General features: G+C 37.7%; 1 protein-coding gene across 1 annotated transcript; it reads left to right on the top strand.

Annotated features, from left to right (window-relative positions):
* Positions 1-4,691: 4,691 nt before the first annotated feature.
* LOC114461571 (volume-regulated anion channel subunit LRRC8D-like) lies at positions 4,692-17,184 on the top strand. Its single transcript, XM_028443766.1, is given in 10 exon segments — positions 4,692-4,962; positions 5,000-5,108; positions 14,497-14,520; positions 14,523-14,821; positions 14,824-15,199; positions 15,202-15,240; positions 15,243-15,878; positions 15,881-16,423; positions 16,426-16,877; positions 16,879-17,184. Coding segments are annotated over 8 exon segments (2,538 nt in total). The 5' UTR covers positions 4,692-4,962; positions 5,000-5,108; positions 14,497-14,498; the 3' UTR covers positions 17,050-17,184.
* The last annotated feature ends 358 nt before the right edge of the window (positions 17,185-17,542 follow it).

Genomic DNA, 17,542 nt, shown 5'->3' with positions numbered 1-17,542 from the left:
CGTCCAACGCTTGGTTATGGGGCGCCGATTGTAAAGTTGTGCAACGCTAAAATAAACAGCAACTTTTTGCAACATTTAGCAATAAATCACATTTAAAAATGTATGTGAATTTTTTAATGTTACTTTTAACCAGATTTACAGCAATAATTGTGAATTTTGTGATGTTTTTTCTCCTAAAAATATAATGTCAATGTTAAAAATAAATCTAAATATTAAATATAAATGTTACACTGAAATGTAAATGTTAAATTTAAATCTAAATGATACATTTTAAAGCTAAATGTTAAATCTAAAAGTTAAATTGAAATTGAAATGTTAAATTGAAATTGAAATGTTAAATTGAAATTGAAATGTTAAATTGAAATTGAAATGTTAAATTGAAATGTTAAATTGAAATATAAGTATAAATGCTAAATGTGAAATACACAGTACATCTAAATGTTGAATTTAAAACTAAATGTCACATATGAATCTGAATGTTAAATATGAATGTTACATTGAAATATGAATGTTGAATTTAAATCTAAATGCTAAATGTAAAATATAAATGTTACATTGGAATCGTAATGTTAAATTTAAATCTAAATGCAAAATGTTAAATCTAAATGCTAAATGTTAAATCTAATTAAATTTAAATTTCTAAATCTAAAGGTTCTAAATGCACAAATATTTTCATGTAAAAAAGCCTCTGTTTATTTTCGCATTTATTCGGCGCCTTATACTAGATTTCCAGTTTTCAATATTACCCAAAACCAATATATAAACATAGTCCCTTCCCCTCCAACCTATCCATGGTATCAGTACCTTAACGCTACTTGTGATGCACCGCTGAATGTATTCCACATAAAACATAACTTTTCCAAAACAAGAAAAATGAATTCAGCTTCAGTTATGGAACTTTAAGGTCGGTGGCATTTGCTGTATCAAAAATATCTTATTCTTAAAAGATTCAAATTCCACATGAACTAATGGTAATAAAATAAATAAATATATATGCACACCATACATTTATAATAGTTTACCCACATAAAAAGGGCTGTACACATTGTAGACATTTGGCATTTTATGGTGCAATAAACATGTATAAACTACATAATAATGTTTGTACAATCAGTGTATTTTAAGATCTTTTTTTTCACTGTATCTTTTATCTTCTTTAATAAATTGTGTTTTTATGGAATTTTCCAGGTTGGAATTTGTAATTAAAGTTCAAAACTGTTTAGGAGAATAGAAGCGTTGTAGAATTAATGTTGCAACACATTGAGATTTAGTCATTTGAAAGTCCATGAGTTTAGTAAGAAAGTCTCATCTATTCACACCATCTATTAGCATCTATTAGCAACTATTAGCAACTAAAAGCAACTATTAGCAACTATTAGCAACTAAAAGCAACTATTAGCAACTTTGGGCAAAGATCATTGTAACAAACCTCCAACGATAAACTGTGCTGATGTTTTTTCTATGTTTTCAATGTTTTGAAGACCAATTCATGTCATTCTTTTCTCATGAAATACTTTAAGAGCCACAAAGACGGTAAAGATGCCAAAAAGCTAAACAATAAAGATAACTGAACTAGTGTTAGGACTCCATTAAAAAGAATTGTCCAATTAATTCAAGACTTTGTCATTAAAACTAGGGTAGGTGATTTTCTCCAGATATACTTTTTAAGTTTTTGATTGAAATTGTCTTTATGTCCTGACAGAAATTAAGATCTTATGCGCTCTGAAAAATGAACAAAGAAAATCCATCATCTGTAGCAGTTGTAAATCTGTAATAACTTCGACCAATAGGAAAAAACGAACCGTTTTTTTTTTAACCAATCACGTCTCCTTGTCTCCCTGCTCGTACTCGACCCCTCTCTTGCACGAGCTCACGCTGAAAGTGTGTCACCGCTGACAGAGTTAAAACAGAGTTTTTAGTCACGTTTTTTAACATATATAATGGTAAAGTTTATTGTTTATTTACTGCTGAATTAGACATGAGACAATGATGTTTCCAGACAATACAAGTGATGATCTGAGGTCTGCTGCTGAAGCAGCTGTGAGCGTAGGGAGGGGCGATGGGGGTAAAGGCGGAGCCATCGGGGAAGCTACATTCAAAATCATGCTGGCTTTGGAAAATCGCCTACCCTACCTTTAATTAATCTCGATTATTCAAAATTAATCACATAATATTTGACACGAGATCACGAGAAGCAAAGTTTTTTTTTTCCAGTTTAAATGTATTTTGGTAAAAGACTGAATCAATGAAAACAATAAATGAGCATAAACAACTAAATAGTGTTTATTATTATCAGTGAGTGCTGCTTTCATTTAAACTAAAATTGCAGGTTATCCTGTTTCTTGTGTCGTGTTCTGTGCATTTACGATGGAGCATTGTAGTCAGTAAAAAAAAAAAACAGTTTTCCAAATTAATATTTTTTTAATCCGTATTCTGAATTAATTTTTTTTTTAAATCCGTTTTCCGAAAGAATATTTTTTTTAATATCCCTTTTCCAAATTAATATATTTTTTTAAATCCGTTTTCCGAAATAATTTTTTACTTTAGTTCAAGAGGACACAGTCGTAGTAAAGCATAGCTTAGAGTCCTGGTTGAATTCATCAGCAACAACTACACAACTACGGCAACTTCACGGATACCGGTGGGTAATAATATTATTAATGTTGCATTGGATTTTATTTGGTGCTTTTCACAGACACTCAAAGCTCTTTACATTGATGTGCATCATTCTTTCACTCCACACACAGTGGTGGTAAGCTACTATTGTAGCCACAGTTAGAATATGTGCTACACAGGGCTACATAGTGTGTATGTGAGCAAATGATGGTGAACAGCTACAGGATGATAACCAGTGTTTATTACACACATACTGTGAGGACGTTTTGTGCCCAGAGACGTAATTATTCATTTAGTTTAAATAGTGTTTACATACATATTATTTACAGTTAAAAAGCTTTGTTCACTAAATTCCTGTAAACAATTGTTCTAATGCAGTGGTTCCCAAACTTTTCACAGTCCGTACCCCTTCAAACATTTAACCTGAGGCCATGTACCCCCTACTCCTGCACACTTTAATGTAATGCAGAGTTTTTTAACCTTGGGGTCGTGACCCCATGTTGGGTCACCTGAATTTAAAATGGAGTCCCCTGAAATGTATAATAATTTATGATTAAAAAAAAAAAAAAAAAAAACTGATGAAAATGTATTTTTAAAATGTTTTAATTATTATTTTTCAAATCATAAAACCACACACAAAATAAACTTAAATAACTGCATTATATGCTTTCACTTTCACAAATTTAATCAACATAAAATAAAACGCAGTATAAAAATATCTGAGCTGGTACATCTTGTCACATTGTGTCCTAATCCTCACAACAACAAACATTATCAAAAGATAATACTAGAAATAAAAGAAAATGAAATGTGAGGCTTTATTGTTTGTTCATTTCAGATGTGATTGATCCACTGAAGCAGAGGATGAATGTTGTAACCATCACTGCTGTGATACACATGGACCAAAGTTTCCTCTCAGCCTGTTGTTCATAGAAATAAAACACTTTCTCATCTGCTTTGCTTCACTTCATTTGGGGCCAACATTGTTGAATTGATTGATCACCATATTTGACTCTACACAGATATACAGTATGTATGAATAACGTGCTTCATTAGAGAAAATAAGACACGAAAGCATTAGGAAATTAGTTTTTTTCCTCTTTTTTAATGTCATATCTTTATGTAGGTCAAACATTGTTTTGTGTTGTACATGTGAGTGACATATATAACATTCTTCCATGCTGTGGTTGTTGGGGTTCATGTTTGTACAGACTGGTAAAGAGGGCTGATCTGTGGTGGACACAGACTGTGGAGAAGACTCCATCCATCCTGGAGAAGACAAAGCCTCCACTGCACTGGACCATGATCACACAGAACAGCTGTTTAGTCTCTGAGCTGCTCCACAAACACTCAGGAAGTATTTTTTTATCTCCCTGGACATAAAACTACAAGTGATCAATGTGTGACATTCACTATTCACTGTACAGTCTTATCTTAGTGCTGTATGTAACATTACTTTGAGGGTCAGTAACTATCAAGGCTGCATCTGTAGGGACGAGGAAACGCTGAAAAACTCTAATAGAATCATTTTCAAGTCCATGTACATCCAACGTATGAATGTAGTGTGTGAGTGAGTGTTAGTGGTGGTCACTATGGCAACCTCACTTCTGTCAGTCTGCCCCAGGGCAGCTGTGGCTACAAGAGTAGCTTACCACCACTGTGTGGAGTGAAAGAATGATGCACACAGAGCTTTGAGTGTCTCCGACCACCACCAACACTCACTCACACACTACATTTAGGCAATAATTAATAATAATAGAATTATTTCATCTCAGAATTCTGAGATTAAAGACTCAAATACTGAGATTAAATCCAAATATAATTAAAATTTTGCGATTAAAGTTCTGAGAAAAAAAAAAAAAAAGGTCCGAATTCTGAGGAAAAGTTGATTGACACTGACTTCAATCACATAATTTTGACTTTTAACTCTGACATTACTCTGAGAACATTAATAAAAAAATATTTCCATTGATTCCTCTTCCGTAAATATGTGAATGTTTACTTTAATAACAAAGCGATTCTACGTATTTGTTTGGTGGTGCACTTTATGGTCGGTGCCTTATCATCACATTGATGTAAATCACATTAAACTCGTTCTGTGACATTTTTTTATTCGTGTGAACATCTGGAAAACATCAGGCTTTTTACTGCAAACATCTGCTATCGGTACCGAGCGGACTGTTGTCGGTAAAAGCCTGAACAACGACGCCCAATGCCGGGAGCGTAGGGTAGGGAGCATAGCCCCCTGCTGGAGCCGCTGTGAGGGTCACTGCAGGCGGGTGGACCGGACTATCAGAGCCGGGGAGGAGAGGAGGGTTCCTGGGTCCTGTCAGAGCCGAAGAGAGGGTTCCTGGGTCCTGTCAGAGCCGGGGAGGAGAGGAGGGTTCCTGGTTCCTATATTTCATCGGAACAATGGACAGATTTATACCGGTAACGGGACATAAAATGCGGTGTTAAATCCTTTGACATCCATCGAACAGATCACAGATAAGGTGAGAATCTGAGCTTTTATTTTTTACTGTCGACAAAGGCTTAATTTACTGCTTTAGCACATGTTTTAGTTTATATACCGACTGTATCTGTATTAATGATGTTTTTATAAATTAAAGGAAGTGGGATTTATGTGCTGCGTTTAAAGCCCCTCGGATTTTAGTCGAGCTTTCCCTGTTGGTTGGAGCCGGTCTGAGCCTGCTCTGTATCACACACACACACACACACACACACACACACACACACACACACACACTAAAGCACGGGTGTCAAACTCAAGGCCCGGGGGCCAAATCCGGCCCTTTGGAGCATCCATTTTGTCCCACAGGAGAAAGTCAAAATGACAAAACATGAATGATTGTGTAAATAAAAGTCAACAATATTATCTAGGGCTGCACAAATAATAAAATTTTATTGTGTATTTACTCAGTTAGCTTTTGGTACATTTTAAATTATTGGGCTATTTTTTTTCTTCTTCATATAATTGTTATTTAAAGCCTACTTTTGCACTGTAAACTGTTTGTTTAAAAGTAATGTTAAAAAACAAAACAAAAAAAAAAAAAAAGATTTCTTTTCCAAACATGATAAATAATTGTGATTATAATCAGGAATACACAAGTGCTCACTGTTAACCTGGTGCTTATTCTGCACAATGACAGTCATTTTTAATGTTAAACTGTTGGGAAAAAACAACAACATCTCCAAAATCCTTTAATTTTTCTCAAATTACGATATAATATTTCACCTAATTAAACAGAAATTAGTCACAAAATCTAGGAAATGTAAAGTGTAGACCCTGTTGGGACTGGTATCTGTCACTTATTGCTTGGATATTGTCAGTTTCTTTCATATTTTGTTTTTAATGTATATGTAGAAGTGTAAACTATGACATAATAATGTTTAAATTAATTGTTTTCCAGGATAAAATCTGTGGCCCACTTGAGATCAAACTGCTCCGTATTCGGCCCCTGAACTAAAATGAGTTTAACACCCCTGCATTAACGTTTTCAGCTACGGTGAGACAAATCTATGATAATATATCTGTAGGTAATCAACATTTTAAGTTGTTGTTTTCTCGTAAACATAATGATTGTTTGATACAAACATACAGTAAACACACGTAGGACCCTATTTGGGGTCAGGAGACACTGGGAGGGGGTCGCCACATGCCTTCAAGAAACTAAGAATATTTTTTTTAATTTAAACCCATTTTTTCTTATTTCTTTTTTACCTTTTTCCTACAACTTCACCAGACTTTCCATATTTTAATATATTTTGACTTTCTCTCACCATATTTTTTCTTCTTTTAATGTATTTTTGCTTCATTTCTCCCATTTCTGACACTTCTACATCACATTTCAATACCTTTTCTGCACATTGTTTTCCACATTCCAGACATGTTCATCACTTATAAACCCTTTCCACCACTTTTACACCTAATGTCACATATGTTGACCCATTAGTGTCACTTTTAAACTCTTTTCACCATATTTCATGATTATTTTTGACAATTTGACCATATTCATGATTTGTCATGCCCATTATTTGCCAGTTTAAACTAATTTTAACCATTTTTTAGAGTGTTTTCGTCCACTCTAATTTGCAACATTGAACCAATTTCTCTTGGTTTTTAAAAAACAATTTCACCACCTTTTCCACCATTTTTGTCACTTTTAACACATTTTATTTCTGATTAAAGCAAGAATTCACATCTGTAAGATGACTATATACTATGGAGCAAATAATACTAAACTTCCTGAATAATTAATCAATATCACAATTGTTCAGGCACAAGTCGGAGACCCTATTTGTGTCTAAACACATGTTGAGAACCTGTGCAACATACAATCTGTGAGAAACAAAACATACAATAAATGTATGCTGAATTGTTTTAAATGTTTTGAATTTATACAGTTTTAAATTGAAAAAATATACAGTATATATATATATATATATATATATATATATTTATATATAGGTGGCTACATATATGAAAACAAACTCCTAACCCTGAAAAAAATCTAACAAAATGTTTCTCAGCTGTGTTTTGTAGTATTAGGTGTTCTTAAAAACATACTAAAAGTTTACCAAAGTTTGACTAGAAAGGTGTAATTTTCAAGATGGACACGAAGCCCTTAACATATCCTAACTCCTTCATTATTTGACCTAGCTAAGTAATCTTGGTGTCTAACCCCATGTTTTCTGGGTCTGAATCACTGACATGATTACATACTGTACTTATGGAATACATGATTTTCTGAGATTACTGTAAGGTTTTATCTTTGTTTGGGGTGAACCAGTGATGTAAACGATTTAGCTTATGTAACGTAACTACTAGAGCAGGCAGTCACACAGTTCTACTGCAAGAAATCTACCAAAACGGTCCTGGATTCCATCCCACTAACTGTGCATTATGTCCTTGACGGTGGATCCCTGGTTCACCGCTTGGCATGAAAAAAGGGTGACAGTTACCCCCAGTTTCCTTTGGATGTGGCTCCGCTGCGTTACGTTTCCGTCACGCCTCCAGAGCTGATACGTTCTTACTTTAGTCTACGTGTTAGCTTCCATCGGGTCCGGTGCGATGCGTGTCCGTTCCGTCCCAGCTGTGACAGTCTGGAGCCCTCCAGCAGAGATAGGCAGGACTTCTATTTCTGGCAGATGCCGGAGCACGACGCAATGACTCATCACAGAGCAAATACAGTGAAACAGGAAGTTAAGCACATACTAAACGTTAAAACATCTGGTTACTCTTCAAAATAAAACACTTCAGATCATATTTCATAATATTATCTCTTCTCTGTTGGCTGTAGCTAAAAAATGTGGCTAGGAAAACAACAACAAAAGGTAAACTTTATATTTTAATACCTTAAAACATGTCACAAACAAAAAAGCTGTGAAACTAAATAATATAATATATACATATATGTCTGAAAAGTCTTAATGTGTTTCCCTGTCACCCCTTTATCATTATTTTACTTCCACATAAATGCCCGTCTGTATCTGAACTTGTTTGTGAATATTGCTGCAAATTAAAAATCACACTTCCTTTAACTGCGTTCTAGCGTTCTAACTCATCAGTCTTGTGACGTCAACCGGACTGCACCGCGGAGCTGCATTAAACTCATCTTAAATCACCACAAACACCTTCTAAAACAACACATATCATCACTGACGCCTAAACACAGAGCCTACAGTGCCCGTTTAACTTTGCTGTGCCTATAAAGCTTTGCCTGTTTTTCGTGTAGCGCAGCAGCGCTCCGTGAAAACGTGATCAGCTTTAATCATCTTCTCCTGCTCAGTGTTTGAACTGTTGTGTGTGGTTAACTAACAATAACTCAGTCCATGTTGTCCTTTAGTTCTTTTTATTCCAGCCTTTTCTTCGTGTCTCATAGCTACACATTCACAGTCAGCTAGCTACCTCAAGTACAACCGTTTCAGTGGGAACTTCTGGTTTACAAAATAAAAGTCTGTTGGCACAACGTTATTAGAATGTTACATTCTAACATCTCATCAGAGCTACAGAAGATCATTTAAATTAGGTTAATTTAAACTAAGTTCATCAAAACTTAATCATCAAACCTGATCAGATTCAGTAAATCATTGATCCCTGAGAGGAAATCAGGTGACATTAATGCTGTTCTCATACATATTTATATGACATAATTAAAAAGGAGCAGTCAGAATAATACGTCACTACAAATTATATCTATCTTTTAATTGTATCTTACTTTATTTTTTACATACATTTTTGTTAAATTATGAGTTTTTGTTTATTTATTAGTATTTATTTTGTTTCCTCACAGGAGTTAAAAACTAATAATTTCTTTAAAAAATGATAAATATTTCTAAAAAATGGAATTTAAAAAATTAAAGTGGAAAAAAATGAATTTGGGAAAAAATAAAACGGAATATGGAAAAAAATAAAACAGATTTTATAGGGCCCTAAAGGTCCGTCCATCAAAGACAATACGCATCAGAGACGTGGTGAAAACAATCACCCTATTGTTCACTTCAATGCAAAGACTGAGTTTGTGAGAAGAAAGGATGATTTCCTCTACAGATCTTGCAACAAACAAGGACTTATCAATCTTATGACCGAGGAGCTGGAGAAGAAGGGCTGCACTGTTATCAGTGCATCAGGTGATGCAGACGTGGACTTTGTCAAAGCTGCAGTCAGTGCCTCAGAACATCAGCCCACACCCTTAATATGGGAGGGTACAGACTTACTCATTCTTCTCCTCTACTGTGCTGGGACGAACAATAGAGACCTCTATTTTTGTTCAGACAAGTCCAAAGTTACTAAAGTGTACAACATCAGTGAGATGAAACAAGTCCTGGGTAGTGACTTCACAGCATTCCAGAAACTTGTTTCAGGTGAATCAAACATCCAGTCCTGTGCAAATGTGTTTCTGCTCCCACATCAGACAATGAGGGTTAGAGGACCATGGGACCAAGGCAATGGCAGTGTGGTTTGGTGGAAAGAGCAACAATTCTATTGCCTCTTTAAGCTACAACCTTTTTAGCAAGACAATTGTTACCACCAAATAATTGGTTACTCCAGAACGTCTGCCTCCAACTGAGTCCTCAACCAAATACCACTGCCAAAGAGTTTACCTCCAGAGCATGGTGTGGATTGGAAAGGAAGGTGACATGAACTCAGTGGATTGGGGATGGAAACTGGTGGACAACCGGTTCCTGCCAGTTATGACCAGTAAGACTGCTATAATTGTTCAACTGCCTGTGGAACACCACGGTTACAGGGCATATGGACTACCACGCATGTCTGCTTGTAGACCATGTCAAGTTGGGAACTGTGAGAATCACTATAAACAACCTCTATGGGAGGAAGAGTGATGAATAATGGTAAATCTAGTGAAGGTCACAGTGCAAAACAGTATTAAAAAATTAAACCAAAATAAAAGGAAACAACTGAAGAAAATAGAAAAAGACATGTATAAGAAAAGTATTAAAAAATAAAAAACAAACCCAAAACCCCAAAATGCCTTTTTTAATATACATGTGGCAGCCCTGATTGGACTAATGTTATAGTACCACCCAGTTCTAATGAATGTGTTCTTTATTTGAATCACACGAATGGTTATGAACCACAGAAACCACCAACATGAGGCAAAACAATATGAGAAAGGAGAAATATGCAATCACTTAAGGAACATTTTCACATTAATAGACCTTTAACCAGTTGCTTTAAAGGGACGTATGCAAAATTTTAACCTTTTAAAACAGTTCCCTGTGGTCTAAATGACATCTGTGCTGGTGTTTGGTCAAAACATAACATGAATTAAGCAACAGAAGAAGTTTAATAACCTGTAAAAACGAGTTCAGTAAGAGCGCTCTGTTTTAGGGGGTGTGTCCCTGGATTTACATATACCTCCCCCTTTCCTGCCCTGTCTGCCGTGGGGTGGCACAGACTAAAGGTGCGTTCACACCAAACGCGACTGAAGTGACTAAATTACATTCAAAATCAATGTAAATGACACGACTTCCAGAGCTCCTGCGCGACCTTGTCGCTCAAAGTTGAAGAATTTTAACTTTTCAAGCGACTTCTCCCCCGTCGGGTAGGGATGGACGATATAGACTAAAAACAATATCCCAATAATTTCTGGTATTTATCACGATAACGATAAACATCACGATAAATAAAAACTAAATAAATAAAACAATTCCCAACTTAAAGTGTAAATAGGTTCCTTACAAAAACAAATACATTTGAATACATCAACACTAGACACATTATAAAAAGGCTACAATAGCTCATATTTTATGGAACATATTAGTGCATTTGGGTCACTCTATTAGTGTTATTGTATGTAATTATTTATTTAATTCCTCACTTAAAATGTAAGTATTTTCTAAAAAAAATACATGAAAAGCAAAAATAACTCCATTAGTGTTTTTACTGTTGTTGATTCTAGTTTCATTTATTTTATGAGTTACATAAAGTTATGATTAATAAATAACTCTATGATTTCCTATAATTAAACCAGATCAAGCTGATGATTTAATCATTCAGTATATTTAGTGTAATAATCTCAATAGTTACATTAGTCTAATGGGACCAGCTTTGTCTGTGAACACGTGAAATAAAATTAAAAAATAATGAATAGTGACATTAATATTTATGTTAACATTTATTTCACACAACGTGTGACATGTTTATCTTTTATTCTTCTATAATAAAGTGTTAAATCTGACCATAAACAAATGGATGGTTCTCTGTGGTTTTAATATGTGTTCTTTTTATTTGGTTTATTCCTTATATGGAGTGGTTAGCATTAGCTCTTAGCCAGGGCTGCCAAGTTTCAGAAAATAACAAGAGTGAGACTTTAGTGACATGATACGTTCCGTTGAAAAAAAAGTGTCCTTTTTTATACGCCTTTGATCAGTTTTAACGTTGATTTCTACCTAAAGACTGATGTCATCACCTCCATACCAGGCTCTCCCTGCACTGTGGCCTCCTAATGCTAGTTTTAATTACAGACATGCAAACACCAACGCATGAAAAAGGCAACAACAAAACCCATCGTAGGAGGGTCTGGGGGGATCCTTCCCCCAGATGATTTTTTTGATTTTACCACAAATGAAGCAATCTGGAACACTCTAAATAGTACAATAAGCCTAAAAACATTTATTTCCACCACTTAAGTTCTGGTTTGTGAAAACTTAACAATGCACATATAAAAGTACCTGTGAAATATTATTAAAAATATTGCATTTCACAAATTGGGACGGATAAATAGTGACATTATTATTATGCTAACATTTATTTCACACAACGTGTGACAAGTTAGTTTTTATTCTTCCATACAAGAGTTAAATCTGACCATAAACAAATCTATGACTCTCTGTGGTTTTATGACAGTAAGACATGTTCTTTTTACTCGGTCTATTCCTTATATGGAGTGGTTAGCATTAGCTCTTAGCCCAGTCTGTGTATTGGTGGGATAGCTTAGCATAGTTAGCTTTAGTTGAGTTTCCAGTTCATAATTGTTGCTACAGGTTCATCTCTGTCCCCGTGTTTGTGGAACTTTGTTGGATGGTTGTCTGGTTTTAACCAAGTAGCGGCTCATGATGTATTGCAGCACGGCACTTTCAGGTAGTGGAGACGAGCATCGCCATCTGTGGGTGTTTGAGGGCTGAGGGGGGCGGTGGCAGCGCACACACAATGGCGGAGCTGCCGTGAACAGCGCTCTGCTCCAGAGAATAATAAGTTGACAACAAACAGAAGCAGTTTTGGTCCGTGAAACAAGGTTTTTAGAGGCGTTCTTGGCTAAATTGAAAGACAAATGGCCCGTGGCCCTCGCTAATTGACGACATGGGCATTTATCGTTTCTTTCGTGGGATTACATATTCCTAACTTTGAGAATATTTTTGATGATATATCGTGAGCGACGATATATCGCATCGTCGGGCCCGTCCATCACTGTCTGTAGAGCCGAGGCAGCAGCTCCTCCCTCCCGCTACAATGAGGCGGCTGCAGCAGGAGGCTTCCTCAGTTTACTGGAGCAGAATTAAAGTGGTTAACTTCTTGAATAAGCCTACATTCCGCATGAACTCAGTCTTCAGTAACTCCGCAAGTTGATCATTTAAACCTTAAAAGCGGCGCTGTCTATGATAAGTGAGGGAGAAGATCAGCCCTCTCTCTCTCCTGTCACCTGGTTACACACACACACACACACACACACACACACACACACACACACACACACACACACACACACACACACACACACACACACACTGTTCACTGGAGCGATGGAGTGACCCAAAGAGCACCAATATGTTCAAGCGACCCATCACGGGCGACTGAAGTGACTACTGTCGCTACAGTCGCGTCCGGTGTAAAAAACAATGGCGGTTTTTGCAAAAGTTTTAATCGGGTTGGGGGTGTAGTCCATGGGTGGAGTTACCAGCGGAGGGGAGGGTATTTTCTTTCCCGATTTAACTTGTGATGTCACTAATTTAGAACATTTGAAACGGAGCAATTTCTCTGGGTTGTCAGACTTACACAGACCACAAACAAACGCCTGGATGGTTTTATTTTACATTTTTTTGTGCCGGTGGACTCTCAGGTTACCTCATATGTGATCAAAAAAAATGCAAAAGTGTTTTTTCCATAATATGTCCCCTTTAATATATAATTACTTGTAATCACCTATCTATCATGTAAACATGCTAATTAGAATATTACATGGCCAAAACATGTATGAGGCACCAATGTTCCTGGTGTAGGAGGAATAGAAAGGAGTAATAGTGATTGTAAGACCTGACGACCACCGTTTTGAAAATAAGGCCTTTCTTGGAGTCACACTTTAGTAAACTTTTGGTATGTTTTTAAGTACATCTGATACTACAGTAAACCTTTTGTTAGATTTTTTTTCTGGGTCAAACCATATTTACAGCTGACTAATATATAAAAAGCTGAAAACTATTGTGTTATGTCATCTCACTTATGAATGACTTAAATTATTGACCAATTTTACATGCTTATGCATTTTCAGCCCCTGTGACAGATTTCCATATCTTTAGAAAAACAACACTTAACAAAATGTTCCTTTCCTTTAAAAATCACACAATCATCCAAATGCAAATGTACATGTTTACAGTAAACTCATGCAGTGTTTGTGCTGGACTTAAAGCCACACGTCAGGCGATTTACAATCAAAATGTAAATGAATGGTGACATTCCTAGTCGCAGCAATAATTGCCGTTCTTTAGATTATTTTTAGGGCAATTATTTAGGCAGTGTAATAATAGTGAATTTAATTTAATTAAGTCATTAAACTGTTATTTGACATGACTACTGAATTTGCTAAAGAGGCGATGGACAATTGTGTCAAACTCAAGGCCCGGGGACCGAAACCGGCCCTTTAGAGCATCCAAGTCGGCCTACAGGAGAGAAAACATTTCTCATTTTGTAAATTACCCCAAAAACATCAGTTGTGAGTTTAACCATGCTTATATCACGTGATTGCCATCATTTTCTTTAATCACAAATTGTTGAAATTTTTAAACTTGGAATTTTTTTCACAAACAATTCCACAAAATTCCCATAAAAGTGTAAGTTTTTAAATCATCCACACACATTCTACACACATGCGATCAAAACTGTTTAAACACCTGATTTTCTATCTTCTTGTGTGGGGTCTGTGACAGATTAAAAAAAAAAAAACCTCCTAAGATTTACAAAATTTTACTTGATCTTACTTACTGTCACTTAACGCAATGGGCAATACAAAAAAGCCCTCAATCTGTAAATGTACGTCACGTGAACCATTTCCTGGATCATTTAAGGCCTTAAATACTTTCTATAGTCACACATACAGTATATTATTTAAAGACAAACATGTTATGTTGCTTTGTCTGTTGCAGGAATGTTTACCCTCACTGAAGTCGCCTCCTTAATGACATCCAACCGACGTACCGAATCCTGAAGCCATGGTGGGACGTCTTCATGGATTATCTTGGTATCATCATGCTAATGTTAGCCATCTTTTCTGGAACCATGCAGTTAACCAGGGACCAGGTCGTCTGTCTTCCCATTCTGGACCCTTCTCTGGACGGTGGTGGAGGCTTTTTGGGCCCCCAACCTCCAGAGCCCACTGACAGTTTGTGGAACAAAGAGAGCGCCGTCGGGGAGCAAGCCGCTCCTCTGATGGCTCGGCGGCCTCCTGAAAACATCGCCCCTACTATTCCACTTCACACAGTCCCCTGTTATCGGGCAGCCCCAGCCGACGGGTGTCAGAACCAAGTTTAGACTTCCAGCAGTATGTTTTCGTGAACCAGATGTGCTACCACGTCGCTCTTCCTTGGTATTCCAAATACTTCCCGTACCTCGCACTTATTCACACAATTGTGTTGATGGTCAGTAGCAACTTTTGGTTCAAATATCCCAAAACCAGCTCAAAAATAGAACATTTTGTTTCCATACTAGGAAAATGTTTCGAATCACCCTGGACCACGAAAGCCTTGTCCGAAACCGCGTGCGAGGACTCTGAGGAGAACAAGCAGCGATTGGCCGGTGCCTCCTCACTCCATAAACATCTGTCCATGAGCAGCGAGGAGGGGAGCCCAACCAGTCCGCGCCCATGCTCACCAAGTCCGGCGTCACTTTTTCTGTGAAAAGCTGGTCAGTGAAGTTCCGTCCATGACTATACTGGACAAAAAAGATGGCGAACAGGCCAAGGCGCTCTTTGAGAAAGTTCGAAAGTTTCGCGCCCACATTGAAGACAGCGATTTGATTTACAGACTCTACGCGATCCAGACAGTCATCAAAACCGTGAAGTTTATACTAATCCTGTGCTACACCATGACGTTTGTCGCCTCCATAGATTTTGATCACGTGTGTGAACCTGATATAAAGCATTTGACCGGTTACGCCAAATTCCAATGCACCCATAACATGGCCTTTATGTTAAAGAAACTTCTGGTCAGCTACATCGCACTTATCTGTGTTTATGGCGTTATTTGTATTTACACATTGTTTTGGCTTTTTCGCCGCCCTCTTAAGGAATACTCCTTTGAGAAAGTCAGAGAGGAAAGCAGCTTCAGTGACATTCCCGATGTAAAGAACGACTTTGCATTCCTGCTTCACATGGTTGATCAATACGACCAGCTCTACTCGAAGCGTTTCGGGGTTTTCCTTTCCGAAGTCAGCGAGAACAAACTTCGAGAGATCAGCCTCAACCACGAGTGGACCTTTGAAAAGCTGCGGCAGCATGTAACGCGTAATCCTCAAGACAAGCTGGAGCTTCATCTTTCATGCTTTCTGGCGTTCCCGATGCCGTTTTCGATCTCACTGATTTGGAAATCTTAAAACTTGAACTGATCCCAGAAGCCAGGATCACAGCTAAGATCTCACAGATGATAAACCTCCAGGAGCTGCACTTTTACCATTGTCCTGCCAAGGTGGAGCAGACTGCTTTTATTTTTCTCCGTGACCACCTCCGGTGTCTTCATGTTAAGTTCACAGACGTTGCTGAGATTCCGAGTTGGGTTTACCTACTGAAGAACTTAAGGGAACTCTACCTGGTTGGTAACCTGAACTCTGAAAACAACAAATGTATTGCTCTTGAGTCTTTACGAGATCTCAGACATCTAAAGGTTCTTCATCTCAAAAGCAACCTCACCAAGATCCCGACAAACATAACAGACCTGTCGCCTCATCTGCTCAAACTAGTCATCCACAACGACGGCACCAAGCTTTTAGTGCTGAACAGTTTGAAGAAGATGATGAACCTTGCCGATCTGGAGCTTCATAACTGCGAGCTGGAGAGAATCCCTCACGCCATCTTTAGTCTCACAACCTCCAGGAACTCGATCTGAAGTCCAACAACATTCGTACCATCGAGGAGATCATCAGCTTCCAGCACCTGAAAAGACTGATATGCCTCAAGCTTTGGTACAATAAGATCATCAACATCCCTCTGTCTATCAGCCACGTGAAGAACCTGGAGTCACTCTACCTCTCCCACAACAAACTGGAGTCTCTACCCTCACCGCTTTTCACCCTTCTCAAACTGAGGTACCTCGACGTGAGCCACAACTCAATAGCGGTGATACCTCTGGAGGTGGGCTTCCTGCAGAACCTCCAACATTTTGCCATCGTCGGCAACAAAGTGGAGGTTCTTCCCAGCAACTTTTAAGTGCACCAAACTAAGGACGTGTGTCTCAGTCACAACTGCATCTCCTCCGTTCCTGAGAAAATCGGCCAACTCTCACAGCTCACACATCTGGAACTGAAGGGGAACTGTTCTGGATCGTCTCCCGGCTCAGCTCGGCCAGTGTGGCCTCCTGCGCCGGAGCTGCCTGATGGTGGAAGATCACCTCTACGACTCGCTACCCATCGACGTCAAAGAGAGCATCAGTCAGGAAGCTAGTGGAGCTTTTACCAACGGGTGCAAGTGTCTCACTGACGGACGATAGTTACACTTGTTACAGCAAGTTCATTTTGTCTTCTTTTTGAAATAATATGTTAAGGTTTCATTTATTTACAACTTTTTTCAGGAAATTTAATTTGATCTCCTGACATGTTTCGACTGTCAACTGCCAGTCTTCTGCATAGGCATCTGCTGATTGCTTTGATGTGTCCTGATGAATTCTTTCTGGGCGTGGCCAACTTGACAGTTTTATCAGGCTGGCCACGCCCCCTGTCCACCAATGGTCTCTGGAAAATTAAGTAATATACAGCAGGGTTTTTGCCAGCACCCCGACGTTGTAATTTTGATCCCCCGCGCTGTGGTGCCACCCCCTACGGTGTGTTTTAACCAGCACAATGTTATGGACACTAGGGGGCGTGTCCATAACAGTCCCAATGTTACTGCGGGTTCCACATGATACCTAATTTAAATTTGAAAAGTGCGTCTTTGAATCAATATTATTTCATGTCTATATAGTGTCCTGTGAGTATTATAGTTGC

The sequence above is a fragment of the Gouania willdenowi genome, chromosome 4 (genome assembly GCF_900634775.1).
Source record: "Gouania willdenowi chromosome 4, fGouWil2.1, whole genome shotgun sequence".
NCBI classification, from domain to species: domain Eukaryota; kingdom Metazoa; phylum Chordata; class Actinopteri; order Blenniiformes; family Gobiesocidae; genus Gouania; species Gouania willdenowi.
The sequence above is the reverse complement of the archived record's forward strand: the minus strand, read 5'-3'. Positions and strand labels throughout refer to the sequence as shown.